The 21151-nt window shown below is 35.4% G+C and overlaps 1 protein-coding gene across 1 annotated transcript in view; it reads right to left on the bottom strand.

The window, feature by feature from the left end:
- LOC149775324 (putative E3 ubiquitin-protein ligase HECTD4) overlaps positions 1-21151 on the bottom strand; it is a 243898-nt gene that overhangs the window by 149585 nt on the left and 73162 nt on the right. Inside the window, exons 20-25 of the mRNA XM_089944036.1 lie at positions 18494-18613; positions 16089-16193; positions 12405-12568; positions 11568-11729; positions 8026-8212; positions 3062-3169 (exon numbers count right to left, since the gene is read on the bottom strand). Coding sequence (XP_089800162.1) covers positions 3062-3169; positions 8026-8212; positions 11568-11729; positions 12405-12568; positions 16089-16193; positions 18494-18613 — 846 coding nt within the window. The remainder of the gene's footprint in view (positions 1-3061; positions 3170-8025; positions 8213-11567; positions 11730-12404; positions 12569-16088; positions 16194-18493; positions 18614-21151) is intronic.

Genomic DNA, 21151 nt, shown 5'->3' with positions numbered 1-21151 from the left:
TCCCTTTCATCTTAAACATGCATTGCTTTCAGACGCCATTTTTAAAAATTCTATCATTAACAGTTTGATGATGCAGATGCTTTGCATGAACAAATAAGTGCAGTTTAAAGCATCTAGATGCTGCTGTAAAGATAGTCTGGTTCCCTGACTAATTTCACTAATTCTAAGATGAAACCCGGATCCAAATAAAAACATGGATCAACCTATTATCCGAATTTTTCGGCAATGATAATTTTTCTGTAGTTTTTGCAAGTATGTTGTAAGTCTATATTTTAAGGGTAATTTTTTTAAGACTTATGGCAAAATCATAAGAGTTGGCAAGTCTGCCGTTATAATGGCATGAAAATCTATGTGGGTCATCTATACAGTAATACAAATATATAAACCAAGTTGATTTTTCTTAAACAAGATTTTTGTCAAAAATGACCGTTTCCAAAAGTTCCAAAATTTGGAGAAAAAAAACACCCGAAAAATAAGGTCACAGTCACCAGAACTATTCAGGTCCTGTTGTCCATTCAAGGTATCTAAATATGAAACTTGATCTGCTTTGGCCCAATAGTTTTTGAAGCACCTTGCTCACAAGAAAATCTGATGGAAGGAGGTGGGATGGGGGATGGAGATATAAATGATTTTATTCCAAGTAATAATTACACTGGACAACAAATTTTTACAAAAGTCATGTTACTGAAATAAAATTAGTCAATTCTTATCAATTTTTATGTGCTGAACACGAATATGACAGTCAAATTGCAAAATTGGCTCTAGTTTTTTTGTAATCTGCAAGAAATTAATGTTTACATAACGAAATGCATTCCAATAGTAAAAGGTCAACTGTAATAGCCTACCTATAAAAAATCAAGTCATTGACTACATCTTAGATTTCTTCGCCTGTCTTTTGTACAGCTGTTCGGGAGCATCTCTGAGGAGTGTCCAGCAGTAGTCAGCCAGCATTGTAGTGGACCATTTTCCCTGGTATCTTTGTTCCATTGTTGCGATATCTTGATGAAAACGTTCGCCGTGTTCATCACTAACAATACCACAGTTGCTAGGAAAGAAATCCAAATGGGAATGAAGGAAGTGAATCTTTAGAGACATATTGCAGCCAAGTTTCTTATACTTCATCAACATGTCTTCTACTAGTTCCTTATAGTTTTCTGCCCTAACATTTCCGAGGAAGTTTGTAGAAACTAGGCGAAAAGCATTCCATGCTTGTTTCGCGTCACCTTCCAGCAAGTTGTTGAACCGGTCATCTTTGAAAAGCTCTCGAATCTGAGGACCCACAAAAACTCCCTCTTTAATCTTTGCTTCGCTGAGTCGAGGGAATTTTTCATGCAGGTATCGGAATGCTGGCAAAGTCCGGTCAATGGCTTTCACGAAGTTCTTCATCAAACCTAGTTTGATGTGAAGGGGTGGTAGCAAGATTTTCTGAGCCTCAACCAGAGCTGGGTGTTGGATATTCTTCTCTCCAATGGCTACATTCTGCCTGTGAGTCCATTCCTTCCTCATGTAGTGCATTTCCCTTGCTCGGCTATCCCACTCGCATAAGAAACACATGTATTTTGTATATCCTTGCTGCAGTCCCATTAAAAGGGCAACTACCTTCAAATCACCACAGAGGTGCCAGCTGTACTTGTTATACTCAATGGAATTCAGTAGCTGCCTTAAGTTATCGTATGTCTCTTTCATGTGGACAGCATACGCTACTGGAATAGATGGAAGAATGTTTCCATTGTGCAAAAGCACAGCCTTGAGACTCAGTTTCGAAGAGTCCACAAATAGTCTCCATTCTTGTGGGTCATGAGTGATTTTTAAAGCATTCATGAGGCCCTCAATATCGGAACAGAATATCAGATTACTTTCCTTTCTGAAGAAAGGCTCCAATTGCTGGTGGCGCTTTCGATATGCAGTAATTGTGACATCTTCTTCTAGAAGATTCCATTGTTGGAGTCTTGATCCTAGCAATTCTGCCTTGTTCTTTGATAAGTCCAAATCACGAATCAGGTCATTTAGTTCTTCCTGTGTTATTCGTTATTCTGTGTGGGGTTGATGATGCACCACAGTGAAAATCTGGATCACTGCATGCTGATGGACCAGGAGAAGAACAGGTCGACTCACCTTTGTCTTCGTCAGATGAATCAAGAGAATATTCTGCTGGAGGTTCTGGAATAGGAAGTCCCTCACCATGTGGAACTGGTCTCAATGCAGACGGAATGTTTGGGTAGACTATTCTCGACTTCTTTCGCTTCGTTATTCCGCCGGAAAGAGGAGGAACCAAGCAGAAGTAACAGTCATTTAGGTGGTTGCTTGGCTCTCTCCACACCATTGGGACTGCAAATGGCATTGATGACCTTTTGCAATTCAACCACTGTGAAAGCTGTGTTGTACATGTAGCACAGCATATATGCGGAGCCCAAGGCTTGTCTTGGTCACCAACCTTGCATCCGAAGTAAAGATGATATGCCTTCTTCACTTGAGAATTGATACTTTTCTTCTGGTTGGCAAATGTCACTTCCCCACAAATATAGCAAAAATTGTCCGTGGTATTAACACACTTTCGAGGCATTACTGTTCTTTATTGTACGTAAATGGATAAAATAATAAGTTTTATGTAACAGTAGCTTGAACTGTCTCGCACAACGTCTAAAATATTTTAAATGCTGAACCTATCTGATTGGGCTTTATATAGTACACTGATTACGTCAGCTTCAGCAGCCGCCTGGCATTAGTATAATAGGCCTACACATGTATAGTACACTGCTGACGTCAACTTACTTCAGCAGCCGCATGGCATTAGTATTGCATTGCATCAGAAAATGATGCAATCAACTGTGGATGATGTGAGCATGATGGTATTATGCAATGTTACATCATTATTCCGGATGTTGCTGCAGTCCTACTGGAGAAATTTACACAGTGAAACATAGAAAATGAGGTATATGAATATCTTCAAAACGAGAGCCAATACAAATTTTTCACGGTTATATTCGTGTTCGGCACACCAAAATACTACAGATTAGGGCCTTTTCAAGTCAGTAATGATTTCACTGTTGACCAGTGTTACCTCTTGGAGATGATAGTCATGGAAGAATGGTGGCAAGTCAGGTGGTACATTCCCTTGTCTATGATCTCTCACCTCATTCAGCCATCTCTGTTCCAAATCAGCTAGGGCCTGCAGAAGGAGAAACATTGTTTCTTTGACAAATTTACATTTTGTTCATAAAGACACAATTGTATGTGTTTCCTTTAACATCAAATAATGAAATTTGTACTAATTTCTGCATCATCCTCACCGACACAAATGCTCATTAAAATGTGTTTAAAGGTGTCAGGTGCCCAAAATGTCAAATGCTTAGCCAACCATACAAACAAAATCATTACTTTTAAGAGTTCTTTCCCTTGAATAATGTACTGCTATTATTAAAAGTCTACATTCACAAAATCTAATATCACCAAAGACAAGATTTTAAGTAATTATCATGTAGTAAAACAAATGAAATGTTACCATATCATGTTGACAATTTTTAGTTTTCTATTCATAATATAACACTGATAAAATTGAAAGTCCATAACACAGATAAAATGTAAAGTCCATAACGTTTTCATGGATCAGTCACTGAGGTTATAATGTCACTCTGTACCATCAATGGAGTCATCAAGATAAATCAAGAATGATGAAAAATTAATCCAAACTTTTGATGAAAGTTTTTTCTGGTCTCCATTTGATCCAAACAGTACAAAGCAAATGGCCAATTAATTAATTACATGTATGAAGTTACATGTATTTTTATACCTATATTATTAAAAACAAGTGCTCATGATGTATTTCACCTGTGAATGATATTCTGTTGACACAGGTTCATACATGTGATTCTACTGCTGGTAGGACATAAATCATGTTTCAAATGCCATCTAGCAGACATTCCATTTTACTGATGAAATCTACCAATTTTGAAAATTTAAAGATGTTTTGAAAAAATTTAAAAACTGGTATAATTTGTTTATTGTTCCACACAATATAAAACTAGTAACATCTGGTTTCATGGGACCAGAACCATTCCACTAGTGCAACAACCAGTGCAATGGTACATGCAGAGGATCGGATTAGTAATTGTCTACACAACTGCTGACATGTACACAGCCCTGGTCATGTTACTGTTGCAATATTTGAGAGTTCATGGTCGAAGGTAGGCTATTTATTAATGAATTATAAGTAATAAATGGATCAAAGGTTGATTATCATGGATTTTGAGTTCTGGATTTAAAATTAACTGACATTGAGTGGAGAAGAGATAAAAAGGACAGATTACCATGATCTCAGAAGAATCACTTGGTAAAGCAATTTTGAATTTTTGTCTTGTTTAATTGCTACATTGTTTTCAAATATTTAGGAAAGCTCTTGTCTTTCTTTGGTTGATGCAAGCCAAAATGCTGAAACGTGCTTCTCCTAATGCTAAAAAAGCTATTGGCTAAGTAATATTACAAGAAGTTTAACAATGCTTGAAACTCAGAATGTATGTTAGTGCAAGAGAATAGCAATGGCCCTCAGTCTGTATTATTTGTTTTCATGTAAAGAGGATTTTAGGATAGTGTATTGGGGAAGAAATTATATCATCTGACAAATGTGGACAACACTGCATAGCGTAAATCTGGACCAAAAAAATCAATGATAGTCTGTTATAAAGTCTGTTTGGAACTTATAAACACAATATCTGTCATTAGTGGACACCACGCAGTAAACTTGTAAAGGAAATTAAACAGGCATGTGGATTTAAATTTTTGAAGTGAACTATGAGACATATAACTCTTCCTTTGTCTATTGACAATTCCCAGGCTCATATTAATCAAAATTTTGTCACACTGCCATCAAAATTTGTTTCATGTTCAGAACATAGTGTTTAATTGTAATAAGAAAAGAATATATATTATGCTCAAATATGCACTTGAATCTAAATGATTTAAAAGTCAATCTACTGTTTAAATTTAATGGTCTCATGTCCAGGTTCTGTCACAGCGACTGATGTCAAGATATAAGAATTTCAATACTACGGACACAGAACCATAACACTGATGCAGTTATCGCTGCCTGAAAAAAAATATCTCCTCATTTACAAGTAAGACCAAAACCAAACAAAGAGAGGATACATGAATTTCAATAGAAGACCTCAGCCTGCAGCATGTACGGTATACCATGTGAGATATAAGCTCCCTCAGCTTTATTCATGTGATTCCACGAGATTTAACCCAAGAGACAAGTCTGGTAAAGATCTATGCAATTGAATATGGTATCCAAAATAAAGCATGAAAAAAAAACTGGTATGGTATTGGCTGACAAACTACACAGGCAAACCTGATCAGTGTTCATAAATAGATATATAATTCCACCACAGTGACAGAGCAATTTAAGCTTTTGTTATAACCTTCATTAGGATTTAGTTGATTTCAGAAGGGTTGTATGCAGGTACTGGTAATCCTGATATGAAAGCAGTATGAGGTAGCTTGCCTACACCAGAAAAAGTTGTATACAGGTACTGGTATATCTTATATGAATGAGGTATGAGGTAGCTAGTCTACACTAGAAAAGTTGTATGCAGGTACTAGTTAGTATCCCTGATATGAATGAGGTATGTGGTTGCTTGTCTACACCAAAGTTGTATGCAGGTATTGGCATACCTGCTATGAATGCTGTGAGGTAGCTTGTTTGTCTACACCAGATAAAATTGCATGAAGGTACAGTAGTCCCCCTCTCATAAGGCCAGTCCATATGCAGCAGGGAAGTGGCCTTATAATGAGGGTGGTCTTTCTAGAGGGTGATGACAAATGTGAATAGTAAATACATATGAAGAAAGTCACAAGTACATTTAATTCTAAAACATTTAATTAATTCATTAAAATATCATATGCATGTTGTGAAATAAATGAAAAACAAACTGTTTCATCATTTTCAAAAAAATGTTATTAATAACCATTTATATAGCTTTAAAACTGTCTTTATAATTATGTTACAGATCACATCATCTGTCACTCTGTTGGTAACAGTCTAAAAAACAAACCAGTCTCGTCACAATTAAATATATCCTTGCTGTCATATACCCTGCATATATCGTTTACTCTTTTGTTCCAATTTTCGACAACTTCATTATTAACATCAGCTGATTCTCCACTAAGAACAGAACATTTAATATTGTGTCGCACTTGAAATCTGTGCAACTATCCGTTACTTGCATTAAAGTTGTCATATCCCAATTCAACTGACAAAATTGTTGCTTTTTCTTGTCATTCAAATCAGGGTACAAACATCTCCTGGCTCAAACAATCTTCCTTTCTCCATCCATTTCACCTTCCCACTTCTGCAGAATTGTTTCCTTATCTTTCACGATATTGTTTATCTGAGTCTTTCCTACATTAGTTTTCTGCAAGGATCCTCGAACCCCCCCCCCCCACGAACCTCTTGGTCAGTTGAATTACTTTCACTTTCTCTTCTAAACTGATAATTTTTCTTTTCCTCGATGTTGATCTTTTTGCAGTAAGTTATTCATGTTGCCAACTACAATACTGATAAAACAATTTTGTATGCATCTAAACAAACTGCCGTGTGTTTTTAAAGGAAGTGATCTTGTCACGTGATTTGTTAGTCACAGTCTAGTACCCGATTGTTTTTATACATTTCTTTACACTAAGTGAGTGAAGTCAAAACAGCTTCGATATGTACCATTTAACATCACGCAGATTTGACCTCGCGGCCGTTAGGATTTGTTATTTATTTTGACAATTATTGTCAGTAGTAATAGCCACTAATTATCAAAGTGAACATCTTACTAAGGGAAGCCATAAAGGCTATCAAACCATTTTCCTGCTGACTTGTGTATTGTACATCGATACTGCCACTTCTCAGCTGTTACTACTGTTCAACAATTGTAATCTTAACAATTATCAAAGTGACTAAACCGGACATCTTATGATAAAACAGCAGTAAGGCTAATTGGATAACATGTACTTACCCTTTTGTATGGATTAAAATTTGATTCTTTCTTGGCTTTATGGAATAAATGTGACTTCTCGTGAGGCGTAAATGATATAATATTAGCCTTTGTGGTACATGTACTTTAGTCAACACTTCTTTCAGTAATGAAAACCTGACATTGGGAAACAGAAATCGGATTACTTAACACACGTTATGAATAAAATACTGGTTCTGGATACATATCAAAATAAAATGCGGCCGCTTGTGAGGGGTAAATTTTATATTATTGCACTAATATGCTGGCCGCTGGTCACGTTAGCTGGGTGGCCTTTCATGAGGGGTACTTTTGAACACAAACTCGTCAGTGCCAATGGATTCTGGCCGTAAGGAGCGGGTGGCCGCTGGTCAGGGGGGCCATTCAAGAGGGGGACTACTGTACTGTAATACCTAATATGAATGTGGTAGCTTGTCTACACCAGGAAAAGTTGTATGCAGGTACTGGTATACTTAATATGAATGAGGTATGAGATAGCTTGTCTATACCAGAATAAATGATACCTGTAGCCAATACATTTTTTCAAGTGGTCTTATGTCCAATAAATGCTTCAATCAAAGCTCTGGCTCCATCATCATCAAACTCTTCAACTTCAGTGCACACTCAGACTCAAACTTGGACAAGTGTAGTGAAAAAAGAGATCTGAATGTTGTAATTTTTTCAGTTGATGAATTTGATAAATACAGACTCAGATCAACTACGTCAATCTAGTTGACCAATGATATTTCTCAAACCATAAACATGCAAAATGTTGACATTTTTGTTTGTGTTTTGGACCGAGTACACACAATTTCTACAGACAGAAAAGGTTTTACTTCAAAAAATCTCACAAACTGTGAAAACATGAAAATTGAAAGTGATACCTATCAGTAAGAAATAACTGCTGAAATCTGATCAGACTTTCACTCAAGTGTGCAGATCTCTTGAAATTGTGCCATTCTCAAGTCAAAAGTCTTTACCAACCTTCAAAAAGACCTATATGGAATCAAGGTAGGTAACTTCACTGTACCTGAAGTTGCCTCAAGAGGCCATCAATCTTTTTGTACACCTCAACTGTCACTGAGGTCAGTAGTTGGAACTCCTTGGTCTGCTGCTCCTTGGATGGTGTAAAGAAGCGAACTGTATCCTGCAGTGAGAGATGCTTTACAACAGCAGAAATGATTCGTTCCTCTAAAATATCTGGCTTTATGACATCCCTGCAAAAAATTAGTAAATAATAATTTTAAAACTTGTCTGTAAATTATGTGAACACAAACTGTGATCTCTGGATGTCACAGGACTGAATTTGAGTCATATAAATAAATCTGCTATTTTGCTTCATCCTGACAAGATGAAAAATAACAAGATATACAGTAAGTCAGCAAGGTGTGCAATATGGACAAAATTCATGACATTGTGACTAGGGATGACAAGCGAACAAGTACCACCCAGTATTTCATCCCAAACTTCATTAGTGGATGGAGAACTCTTGTCTCAAAATAGCTAAATGAGTCAGTTTTGTTCGGTACCAAGCACATAGAAACACATAGAAACTTCTAACAAAATTTTGATCTTAATTTTTTCAAGCTTCTAAACTGATTCAGGTGAATTTGAAGTTAATGCAGACCTGACAACATTGATAAAAATCAAAATCTGGAATTTGTCCCCAAATCACCATTACAAATCAAGAGGCAGGGTAAAAAATCTGGAGGTACAAGAGTAAGGTGTATATATCATGATAAAGATGTTTATTTCTGTTATTTCAGTCCAATGTACGTTGCAGATTTGCATTTCTGCAAAAGTTCATCATTTATTTGTCCTTTGTGTGCCAAAGAATAGCTTCCAGGGTTGATGCTGACAGGCTGGCTCTTTGGCTGCTTCTGTTTTTTCTGACCATTGAGAATGCTCTCTCAGCATTGATGTTGCTGTGCGGTATTGAAAGTATTGATAGCATTACTCTCCCAAGGGTTAGAAACAACAGATGGCCTGATCCATTCATTTTTTCCTGACAGCAAGCCACTAAAGGATAACTCACTTATTCATGCAAGTGTTGCAGATGTGTCTAAACAATCTGCAGTATCATTTAAGGACCTGGCCTTTTTATCCAACTGAACGGAATGAATCAACACTGATGATCTACACAGAGTTTCAGATTTACCAAATCTACAATTTTTACGCAGAATTGAACGTGAAAAGAACCAATCATCTGTGGCAGGATGCATGATAGGCCCCGTGAATCGATGGATGAATGAAAGCAAACTGCTTCTCCCAATCACTCTTATGATTTTGATCCCATTTCTTTTTTCTTCAGTTACTTCCATTTCTTTTTTCTTTTTTTTTAGCTTCTTGCTGAGAAACTTATCCATTATGATGCTGAGATTTGCTGATGGGGTCGGATAAGAAGAACCATACTGTGAGACAATCTTTTTGTATTGGTGGATGAAAACCGGAAATCAAGCTGGATATGATAAAATACTAAGAAACATACCAGACACAGAAAAACCAGAAACAGAAACTGGGAAACAAAAAAAATCATGTTTTTGTATATAAAAAAGAATACAGGGTTTTTTCTCTTGAGGAGTTGAAAAATTGGGATTGTTTCTTAAAAACTGGGGAATCAGGAGATAGGTCCATAAATCTGGATTTTCCCAATCTTTTCAGTAGGGTTGGCAGGTCTGTAAATGGATCCTTTACTCTTTTCTTTTGATAAGAATCATCTATAATATTAGCCTGACACCCCATTGGCCTGACACCCCATTAGCCTGACACCTCATTATCTTTTGAGAAGAGTCAAGGACTTATGTATTAAGGATGAATATTATTTGGGTACTAATACAAAAGTTGTGAGATTAAAACAACCTAGAACATGCGTTGTTTGAACTGTCTCTTAACTCTACAGTCTCACAGGAAATAAAATAACAAATAAGGGTTCAGTTGAATACAATATTTGACCTTATTCTGCCTCATCATAAAACCTTTCCATATTCCCCTTTTTGCGCCAATTAAGGGTATGCTGAGTGAATGTATTCCCCAACACATCACAATAACGGTGGGATTCACTCCAATACTGAGAAGGCAATTCACAGTCTCTAAACATTAAATGTAGCAAGTTTCATAAAAATGTCTACCAGTATTTTGATGCTGAAGCCGTAAAAGCCAAAGCATCTAAAATTTCTTCCACTCCGGACTTCTCCATGGTACAATCGGACAAGTCAAATACCTGTGACCCCATACAATGCTTTGCCATGAGCATCTTTTCAATGTCCATTTCCATCAAGAAGGTATAAAAATATTGTTCCAAAATTGGCATTCTTAATGCTATAAGCTATTTACCGACACAAAATACCATTTACTAATGTTCTAATGTTATGCTTTATGAGTTGATGATAGTAATGATAACATCTAAATATTTTTAATTTGTGAGTCCTAACAGGGACTGTGATAATGGTGACATGCTTGTAACTATTTGGTTTAAAATACTGTAATATACAATTATTGTTTTATTTATTTTGATGTACTTAAGGGATCTGCTTGAGAGCAAAGCTTGATATTTGAAAGTAATAATACTTCAGACAGTTACTTCCCTTGTACTGCTTCCTTTATGCTTTAATGAGTAACCTAACTTTAAGATTTCACTGTAGCATGTCACTAAAATCCTAAAACATGCTGATACCTACTGACTGTTGGTCAATACTATTGCTGATAAAGTTGTGATACATCACATGATTTACAATCAGACTGACAGCTTGTCAGGCCTAATGTCAGTCACATATCTGACTTCCACTATGTATCAAACAAAATCATCAAAACAAACACTTTTCAACCATTTTTTTAAAAAAAATTTAGTATGCACAGTGCCATGCAAGTTTAGGTATCCCCAAAAGGCACATAAACCAAAGATAAAACCAAACAAAAGTCCTTACAATATATAATCGAAGTTTTGAAATGAATGGCACTCTTTTAGACAGTTCAAAACCTTCTCAACTGGAAAGTCATTAAGGGATGCAACCCAAGGCAAAAAGGTTGCATCCACACAAATTTTTTAACTCTCAATCTGATCAATCAATAACAATAACAGAATATATAATGTGTCTTAATAAATACTGGTCTCATTAATGTTTACTCTTTGGAAAGAATAAACTCATCTCAACATTTCACAACAAATCCATGTCACCACCCTGGGTCAAAATAATTTATCTGCACCATATACTGATTACTGACACCATTTCAACTTAGGATTTATACTACAGTCTCAGTCTTTAATAAACCAAATATTCTGGGATAAAAAAGATGACCCCATATAAGCAATGGACTCCAGTGATGGGAGAAAATGGTAAAAAAATGCACAGCTGGTTATAGTGGACTCTAATCAGGAAGTGGCTCTGACTGAGACAGGCTTCCTATGACAGGGATCACTGTATCACTAATTAACTGTATACTAAAAATATTCCAACCATAAAGAACAGTTTTTGCAATTATAAACAAAAAAGTTAAAACTTGCCTTCTGTATGAAAAAACAAACTTCCATGCTGGACACTTTTCTTTATTAGTCAGCTTTTACTTAGTACTTACCTTATACTAGGTCTCAACTGCAGTGCCTGCCTGTGGGTCAAAGTGCGGAGGCTGTGAAGGATCTCTGCTGGAAGTTTGATATGAGATAACCTAGGACTGGTCATGGCAGTAGGATGGCCTTCTGTCACCATTGTATAGCCACTCTCAGACTGCCACACACACCTAAAATACCAGAATAATTTAAACTTTATTTCATTGATATCAATGTAAGTCAAGTTTTCAAAGCTTGTTTTTAAGCATTGAAAACTGGTGAAATGTTTGTGTGATGTGCACTACTTTGAGTAACTTTAGCTTAATTAGATGTTATTTGCATTTTGTCCATAAATGTGAAAGGTGTTCATTCTAAGACCAAACTGCATTTTTTTAATGTTTCTATTCAGTATATTAGTAACAACAGCCAATGATGGGAGATGTGTATCATCTGCATGTTTTCCACATGGTTGCTATGGATGCTACATCATTGTTATAGGAATCACCCAAACACAAGTCTAGTGCAGTGTATTTCCAAAAATGTGTTATAGTTGTGGTTGGCATAGACTTTCCACAGCACAAATAATGTGACAAAAGGGCAAGCCTCCAAAGAATCTCAAATGCCAGATTGACAGGTTTAACAGAATTTACTCTAAATCTTACATTTTAAATTGCCTCTGGTGATTTTGGGCAGCACTAGTGTGAACACTGGATTTTTTTAAAAAATGACCATTTTTATTTTACCCTTTCTCTTACAATACTCAACCATCTTTAATATTTAGCATCCTTTTTAGGCTGTACAGAACTAGAACTTGCACAATTATTGTAAACCAAATAAAGTTTAAATTTTCTTCCTTGCTTACTCACCTCTGCAACAATTTAGATTTGAGCAGGTGCTCACAAGACACCTCCTCCTTTGTCTTTTCAGGCCCCTGGTACAACAGATGAAGCATGGTGCATGAAAGTACTGACAGCCCAAGAGCTAGATCTGCCAGAAAAGGTAGTCCACCAGCAACTTCATCTGTACACTCCTGTAAACATTTACATTAATAATTAGAGGTGTGCAATATTACTGGTATACCAGTTTACTATGGAATTTTTTCTGGTGGTACATATACTGGTACATTTTCACTGTACAAGTACTTTATTAGTTTTTGTAAGCACAGAAAGGACAGAAATTCCAGAGTAATCTTGTTACGAATTTAATAATATTAACAGCATGTTTTCAGTTTTCATGATAAATAATTCAAAATATTATAATTATTTTTTACAAAACACTTCTATCTGTCACAAATTAATTTTAATTATTATAAATGTAATTACAATTTGTCAAAATCCACTAAATATTTTTGCCTTTGTTAAGTAAGTGTTTTATGTTTACCAGCCCTCTCTAATAAATATGTTGCCCTGGTGTTCCCTGCCTATTATATACATAGTATAGCTAGTAAAAGGTTTCAATGTCAACACTTCCTATTTTTATTAACATGCTCTCTAATGTCAGCACAATGTCTTTCAGCCACATCACAAGAATACTCATTCCACTTTAGTTACACTTTTAAGATTACAAAAACAATTAGCATATACATAACAAATTCAGCAAGAAGGTACTATTAGCATATACTTTGGGAGGGGGGCTGCAATTTTCTTTTGAGTCAATATACTTTCTTTTCTTTTATCTCAAAATACCAATTTACTGCATGTGTGATTGTACCAAGTTGTACAGTCAAAATCTAAAAGTCACAAAGGGCCCCATAGTGAAGCAAAATGTAACCAGAGATATAAGCCAATACAGAATTCTTTTTAATTTAAAGTCCTTTAATATTCCCATACTCTCTTTCCTGATCAGACTGCATTTGAATATTCAAAACCTTCTACTAATCCTCAAGAAACATTATACCGGATATTAACACCTTACCTCATATGGAGTTCTGGTTACCAGAATACAATCAACATGGCCTATACCATGCATGCCAATGGCAGCATGCCAGACTCCTTGGAAAGACAAGTGGTACAAGTTGTACTTTTGTATTGTATGTACGAAAAGCGATAATTAAATTAATGGGATGAATAGGACTTGGCACTCAGCACTCTACAATTGAGTGGACCAAGCATACCAGTTCTAATAGCACTGGTCAACAGTGAAATCATTACTGACTTGAAAAGGCCCTAATCTGTAGTATTTTGGTGTGCTGAACACGAATATAACCGTGAAAAATTTGTATTGGCTCTCGTTTTGAAGATATTCATATACCTCATTTTCTATGTTTCACTGTGTAAATTTCTCCAGTAGGACTGCAGCAACATCCGGAATAATGATGTAACATTGCATAATACCATCATGCTCACATCATCCACAGTTGATTGCATCATTTTCTGATGCAATGCAATACTAATGCCATGCGGCTGCTGAAGTAAGTTGACGTCAGCAGTGTACTACACATGTGTAGGCCTATTATACTAATGCCAGGCGACTGCTGAAGCTGACGTAAGCAGTGTACTATATAAAGCCCAATCAGATAGGTTTAGCATTTAAAATATTTTAGACGTTGTGCGAGACAGTTCAAGCTACTGTTACATAAAACTTATTATTTTATCCATTTACGTACAATAAAGAACAGTAATGCCTCGAAAGTGTGTTAATACCGCGGACAATTTTTGCTATATTTGTGGGGAAGTGACATTTGCCAACCAGAAGAAAAGTATCAATTCTCAAGTGAAGAAGGCATATCATCTTTACTTCGGATGCAAGGTTGGTGACCAAGACAAGCCTTGGGCTCCGCATATATGCTGTGCTACATGTACAACACAGCTTTCACAGTGGTTGAATTGCAAAAGGTCATCAATGCCGTTTGCAGTCCCAATGGGACTGCAGCAAGGATATACAAAATACATGTGTTTCTTATGCGAGTGGGATAGCCGAGCAAGGGAAATGCACTACATGAGGAAGGAATGGACTCACAGGCAGAATGTAGCCATTGGAGAGAAGAATATCCAACACCCAGCTCTGGTTGAGGCTCAGAAAATCTTGCTACCACCCCTTCACATCAAACTAGGTTTGATGAAGAACTTCGTGAAAGCCATTGACCGGACTTTGCCAGCATTCCGATACCTGCATGAAAAATTCCCTCGACTCAGCGAAGCAAAGATTAAAGAGGGAGTTTTTGTGGGTCCTCAGATTCGAGAGCTTTTCAAAGATGACCGGTTCAACAACTTGCTGGAAGGTGACGCGAAACAAGCATGGAATGCTTTTCGCCTAGTTTCTACAAACTTCCTCGGAAATGTTAGGGCAGAAAACTATAAGGAACTAGTAGAAGACATGTTGATGAAGTATAAGAAACTTGGCTGCAATATGTCTCTAAAGATTCACTTCCTTCATTCCCATTTGGATTTCTTTCCTAGCAACTGTGGTATTGTTAGTGATGAACACGGCGAACGTTTTCATCAAGATATCGCAACAATGGAACAAAGATACCAGGGAAAATGGTCCACTACAATGCTGGCTGACTACTGCTGGACACTCCTCAGAGATGCTCCCGAACAGCTGTACAAGAGACAGGCGAAGAAATCTAAGATGTAGTCAATGACTTGATTTTTTATAGGTAGGCTATTACAGTTGACCTTTTACTATTGGAATGCATTTCGTTATGTAAACATTAATTTCTTGCAGATTACAAAAAAACTAGAGCCAATTTTGCAATTTGACTGTCATATTCGTGTTCAGCACATAAAAATTGATAAGAATTGACTAATTTTATTTCAGTAACATGACTTTTGTAAAAATTTGTTGTCCAGTGTAGTCTGCCAATGCATGACCTATATAAAAATAAGCTTTGATCCCTTCCACATATGATCAGTCTCGACCTTGGATTTGAAACCTGTATTGTCAACATATCGTCTTTGAGAAACTTGATATTCAATAAATCAACCTACTGCAATCAGTGAAGATGGGGTTCTCATTATAAGGTGAGCCTTCTGACTGGTTGGTGTTTTATGGCACAGCAACGTAATGAAAATCATGCCAAATAGAATAATGTGCCTTGCCATGAACACTCCATGGAAGCCAATCCAATTCAATTTAAGTGACTAATCTTAAGTTCTGTCTGAAGAAAAAGAGAACCCCTCAGAAAAAAGGCAACAGACAGTGATGTCAACAAGTTGAACAAGTGTAGAATGAATAGTTATGCTTTATGAGGATTCATCCCACATATGAACTGCGCACAAACCTTGGCCATTCTATACATTAACTTACTGAAAAATTATGCGGGATATTAGTGACTTTCATTCATAATAAATGCTTTAAACTAAACATGTAAATATAATACATGGTAATAAATAAATTTTCCTATCAAATAAACATAAAGACTTATAATATCTTGTTCATTTGTATGCCTAATCAAATATTACCAGGCCTAAATCAGCCTGAATCAGCTGCAATGTTGTGCCAGGGCTCTTTATTCCCATTGCCACAACACAAAATATTCATATACTAATGTGCCATAAATGACACTACACTACTGTAATAATCCACATAACTAAATGTAAAAAACATACCTGAGCTCTGACGGTGACCAAGAATCCCCACATGGCTTTATCAGGTGTATTATGTTCACGTCCACTTCTCATCTCAAAAGAAAATGTGACAGTGTCACCTTCTACCTATAAGACAAGTAAATTCTTGATAGACTGAGGTCTCCATTATGGGAAGCGTGACACTGCTTCTGAATATTGGTGAATATATATTTAAACGATTCAGTCAAAATACAAGTACAATGAAACTTCTCTGAACCAGATCCTCTGTATACCAGCTTCTACTGCAATTCTGCCACATTAGCTTTAATCAAACAAAATAACTTTTATAAAATTGGTCAAAATGATTGGTCTTGAGAACGTCCATTTAAGGAAAATTTCACTATACTGAAATACCTTATGCAACAAAATATTTCATTATTTTTACCACACAGACCTGTCAGCAGACTTATTTAAACTATGGGTTTAGAATCTCAAAGTAAATATATAAAACCTTGAACTAAAACCTTAATGCAAATTTTGCACGATTTACAACGGCAAGGTTTAAAAGACAAGAACACATCACAGTGTGAACTGTCTTAGCGTCATAATGATTCAACTCAAGTATGATGAAAATCTATCAAAGGGTTTAGAAATATAAGCAAAGACAAATTTTAATGAATGCCTTCATGCAAATTTTATGACTTTGATCTTGACTACAAAAGTCACTGTAGTAAACAATCATGTTAGAAAATGAACGGTCTTACAATGAATAGTACCAAGTATGATGAGAAGTTATCAAAGGGTTTAGAAAATATAGGCAAATGAAAAACTTTAACCAATAACTTAATGCTAATTTTCTTTGTGACTGCAAAATAAATGAGGCAAGTGAGCATGTTGGAGAATACATTGTCTTAGCTTTATCAAGACTGAAGCTAAGTATGATTAAACAAATCTATCATGAGGTTTTGCAAATATATGCAAATGAAAAATTTAACCAAAACCTCAGAAAGCTTTTCACAGCTCTGCTACCAACAGAAAAGTGACTGCCATGTCTTTCTTTTCACTAACATGGTATCAACAATAAAATGATATATCATGAATAATATAAATTAATTAATAAAACAGATAACAATTTTCATCATAAATTAGGTTTCTTAATGAAAACTTAATTGCTTGCATTAATGTTAGGATTAAGATTCTGCTACCTCCTGAATCTAATCCTATTAGAAAGATTAAAAAAATTCATTTTCCCATTTATATACCATATACACCATAAACAAAGCATCTTTGCACAGTATCTCTTCCAAGATACTATTATAATTAACTCCCTGTCTACCATGGTATAGGAGGTAATTAGAATGGCATGTCTTGGAATAGTTACTTCCCATAGATACTAATTTTAATATGACTGGGGAATGCATTCTGTGGAGTAGTATCAATATGCATGCAGCCTAATGTAAACTGATAACTTGACTTTACACATGTATATTGGTGAAATACACAAATAAGTCCCAACAAATATGAAGTTGTTCCTGACAATACACAGGAATGACAAGTCATCATTTTACCACTGCTTACCAATAGATCGTTTTCTGTAACAATTAACAATAAAAACCTGCAATTCAATAATACATTTACACAAACTTGCAAGTCAAAGCTATATCTAATTATAATAAAGACAAAAATTAAATCACAACTGATACTGATTAACAGCTGACACATCAAACTATAATCTAGCAAATGATTCATTTACATAAACTATAATCTAGCAAATGATTCATTTACATAAACTATACTCTAGCAAATGATTCATTTACATAAACTATACTCTAGCAAATGATTCATTTACATAAACTATACTCTAGCAAATGATTCATTTACATAAACTATACTCTAGCAAATGATTCATTTACATAAACTATAATCTAGCAAATGATTCATTTACATAAACTATAATCTAGCAAATGATTCATTTACACAAACTATACTCTAGCAAATGATTCATTTACATAAACTATACTCTAGCAAGTGATTCATTTACATAAACTATACTCTAGCAAATGATTCATTTACATAAACTATAATCAAGCAAATGATTCATTTACATAAACTATAATCAAGCAAATGATTCATTTACATAAACTTTTATTCAAGAGAAGGTATTAGTGCTAAAAGAAAAAAAAAGTTTTTGAAAAATTTATATCATTATGATATCTTATAAATTATGGGGAATGCACAATTTTTCACTGGGTACCAATTTCAATGGATTTCTTGGATTTGTTGGTTGCAAAAGACTACAAAATTAAAGACTGGACAAAGAATCAAGCTGTGGAAATAATAGGACCTCATTTCTATGTGATTGTAATCACCAACAAAAATGTATTTATTTTGCAAAACCATGAAAACTGGCACCCATGAAAATAAAATTACAATGCTGGACAACAAACCTTGACAAGGTCCTTGGGCCACCCAGAACCAAGTACACTGCGACTGCCAAATCCAAGTGTGTTACCACCATACTCAACCACCTTCTTAGCATTTGTGTTAGGACCAGCATGTATTGCAAGCTATGGGGGAAGAATAAAAAATACTAAATAGAATAAGCAATGTTGTATCTAAAGATGTTCATTTTTGCAAAATCAATGCTTGAAATGACTTTTTGTTACATTAAGATGTCATCAAATATTACATCACTTGTTAACTGAAAAAGAACAGGAGTCCTTCAAAGGGACTGATGCTCTACCATCTTAAAAGAATCCTCAGGAATTCAAGATAAGAACATTTTTTTTCTTTTTAACAGCTGATATTAGATACCCAGCATTCATTAGTCTAAAATGCAAACAAAGATGCAGCCTCTGGTGCCTTGAAATGAAAGACCCACATGTCAAGAGAATTTCTAGTTACTGGGTAGAAAGTTTCCTATTTAACATCTTGAGCTGTGTCTCTGCTTTGAGTAACTTCAGCTGGACTAGCTGGTGCACAGACATCTTGTGTATGAACATGAAAGATTCTGGAAAAGCAGTTTAAGTGAGAAAATCATTCCATGGCATGTGTGAGTATGAGCGCGCGTGCGTGTGTGTGTGTGTGTCTATATCTATATATATATATATACATAAACAATGGTCATATCTGATAGGAGATAAGCATCATTCTTAGGCTTTTCACCCAGCCGATACTGGATCCACTGCAAATACAACTTTGATAGGGCATGTCTTAAGAAACATACATTCAAATTTGATTAAGCTATTATGAATAAACTGAAAATTTTGGCTCCAAAATAGGTTTGCCATCCCACTGCTAAGGAAGTCACTCCATTGCTAGGAGAGTGATACTTGACACAGTTTTGATTAAGCATGTCTTGCCAAGTTTCTTGAAAAAAAGTTGAAATCAGGTTTTCCACCAAGGAGCAAAGGAAGCCACACCACTGCAAGGGAGCCACCACAAACAGTTTTAAGAGAGCAAGTTCAAAAACAATCCTCTTATGTCTAGATTCAGGTGTGCAGTGTTGATAACTGGATATGAATTACAGTATGACCCAGCTATAATGCAGTTGTTGGGGTCCAAAAACTGTAACCATGCTATGTACCAAACTGTGATAACCAACCAAGTCAGTCAGGTAGCTGAAGAAAATTATACATTACCCCCACCCCAAAAAATATAGAAAAAATGGGGGGGGGATAGAAGAGGGTGCAATACTATAGACTCACTGACATAGCTATCAGCTTGTTCCAGACATACTTACAATGGTTATTAGATAATTAATATCTATTTTTCTGTGTACAAAATCTGCAACATAAGCATAAATAGTGGAGTATGTGTACTCACTAGTCAAATCTGTTTTTATCCATGATAGCAATTTTCATTATTTTCATTCAAAAAATGTACATAAAGAAGCATCATTTCTATAATAACAAACATTATCTAGGTCCATTCAAATCCTGACATTAAATTTCTTTCTAATACTTTCACACAAACTTATGAAACATGTTTTTTCTGCAACATTTATATTTGCTGGATGTGTCCAAAGGGTCTGATTTCTGGCCGACAATAAAATGCACCATTCAAACACTGAGAGTTTTAAAAAGAAACCTATATGTAGGCTTAAAAAGCTTGGCTGAAAATTTACACAGAAAATCAAAGGTATTTACCTCATAATACTCTTGTGATAAGAATTTAACAGGTGTGTATTCTGTACATGTAAACTGACTGAATCCAGTTTGGGAATAAACCATTTGAAAGTGTGAGTTCAGAACAAATTCCTCAACAATTGTTTAGTCATTACCTAAAGAACAAGGAAACAATATAAACAAACCCAGTATTCACTGAAACATTTTTTTTTTTATAACTATGACTGCTTCACTGCAGAACAAAATGCATGGAGTACAATGTTTGATTATATTAGCCAATCCCTACACCCTAATAGCTTAAATGGTTTTGTTCCAGTCAGTGTTAACACTGGCAGGACAGTTTCCTGTGTATGTATATGATTTGAAGCTAGTAAATAAAAGGAACTAAGATGGATGTGGTTTACATGTCTGTGACAATGACCAAATCTGCTGATAATCTGGTCCTTAAACTTGTTTCAGAATATAAGTATGATGGTTGATTGAGCTGACATTGATAATCCATTGTATACCTTTATAATGGAAGGTACATTTATTGACTTATAAATATGGGTATGTATGATGGTTGATTGAACTGACATAAATAATCTATTGTATTCCCTTATAACGGTAGGTACATTTATTAACTTATAAATATGGGTAAGAAGCTTATTTAGAACACTACATTTCTTGCTTAACCTGTGAACACTAATCTCAAAGCTAAATGCATTTGTTTAATTATGGACTTAGTCCTGCCCGGGTCTTTGAACTTGAACAGTAACAGCTTTACACAAAATGTCTGTATCCCGTTATCCATTGTAAATATCCTCTAGTTAACACTTTGACCTCTATTTGTTTGACTACAGCAAGAGTAATTGTTAAGGAATGATGGGGTCATTCTCACAGGAAATGCAGAATAGTATTCAGTGGTCCGCTGACTGCATAACGATTGATAATACCACAAAGCCATGTTTGTGAGTTGTAGGCTTTCTCATTATTTTG

This window comes from Sinohyriopsis cumingii, chromosome 19, assembly GCF_028554795.1.
Source record: "Sinohyriopsis cumingii isolate HCF-2022 chromosome 19, ASM2855479v2, whole genome shotgun sequence".
Lineage (NCBI taxonomy): Eukaryota > Metazoa > Mollusca > Bivalvia > Unionida > Unionidae > Sinohyriopsis > Sinohyriopsis cumingii.
The sequence above is the reverse complement of the archived record's forward strand: the minus strand, read 5'-3'. Positions and strand labels throughout refer to the sequence as shown.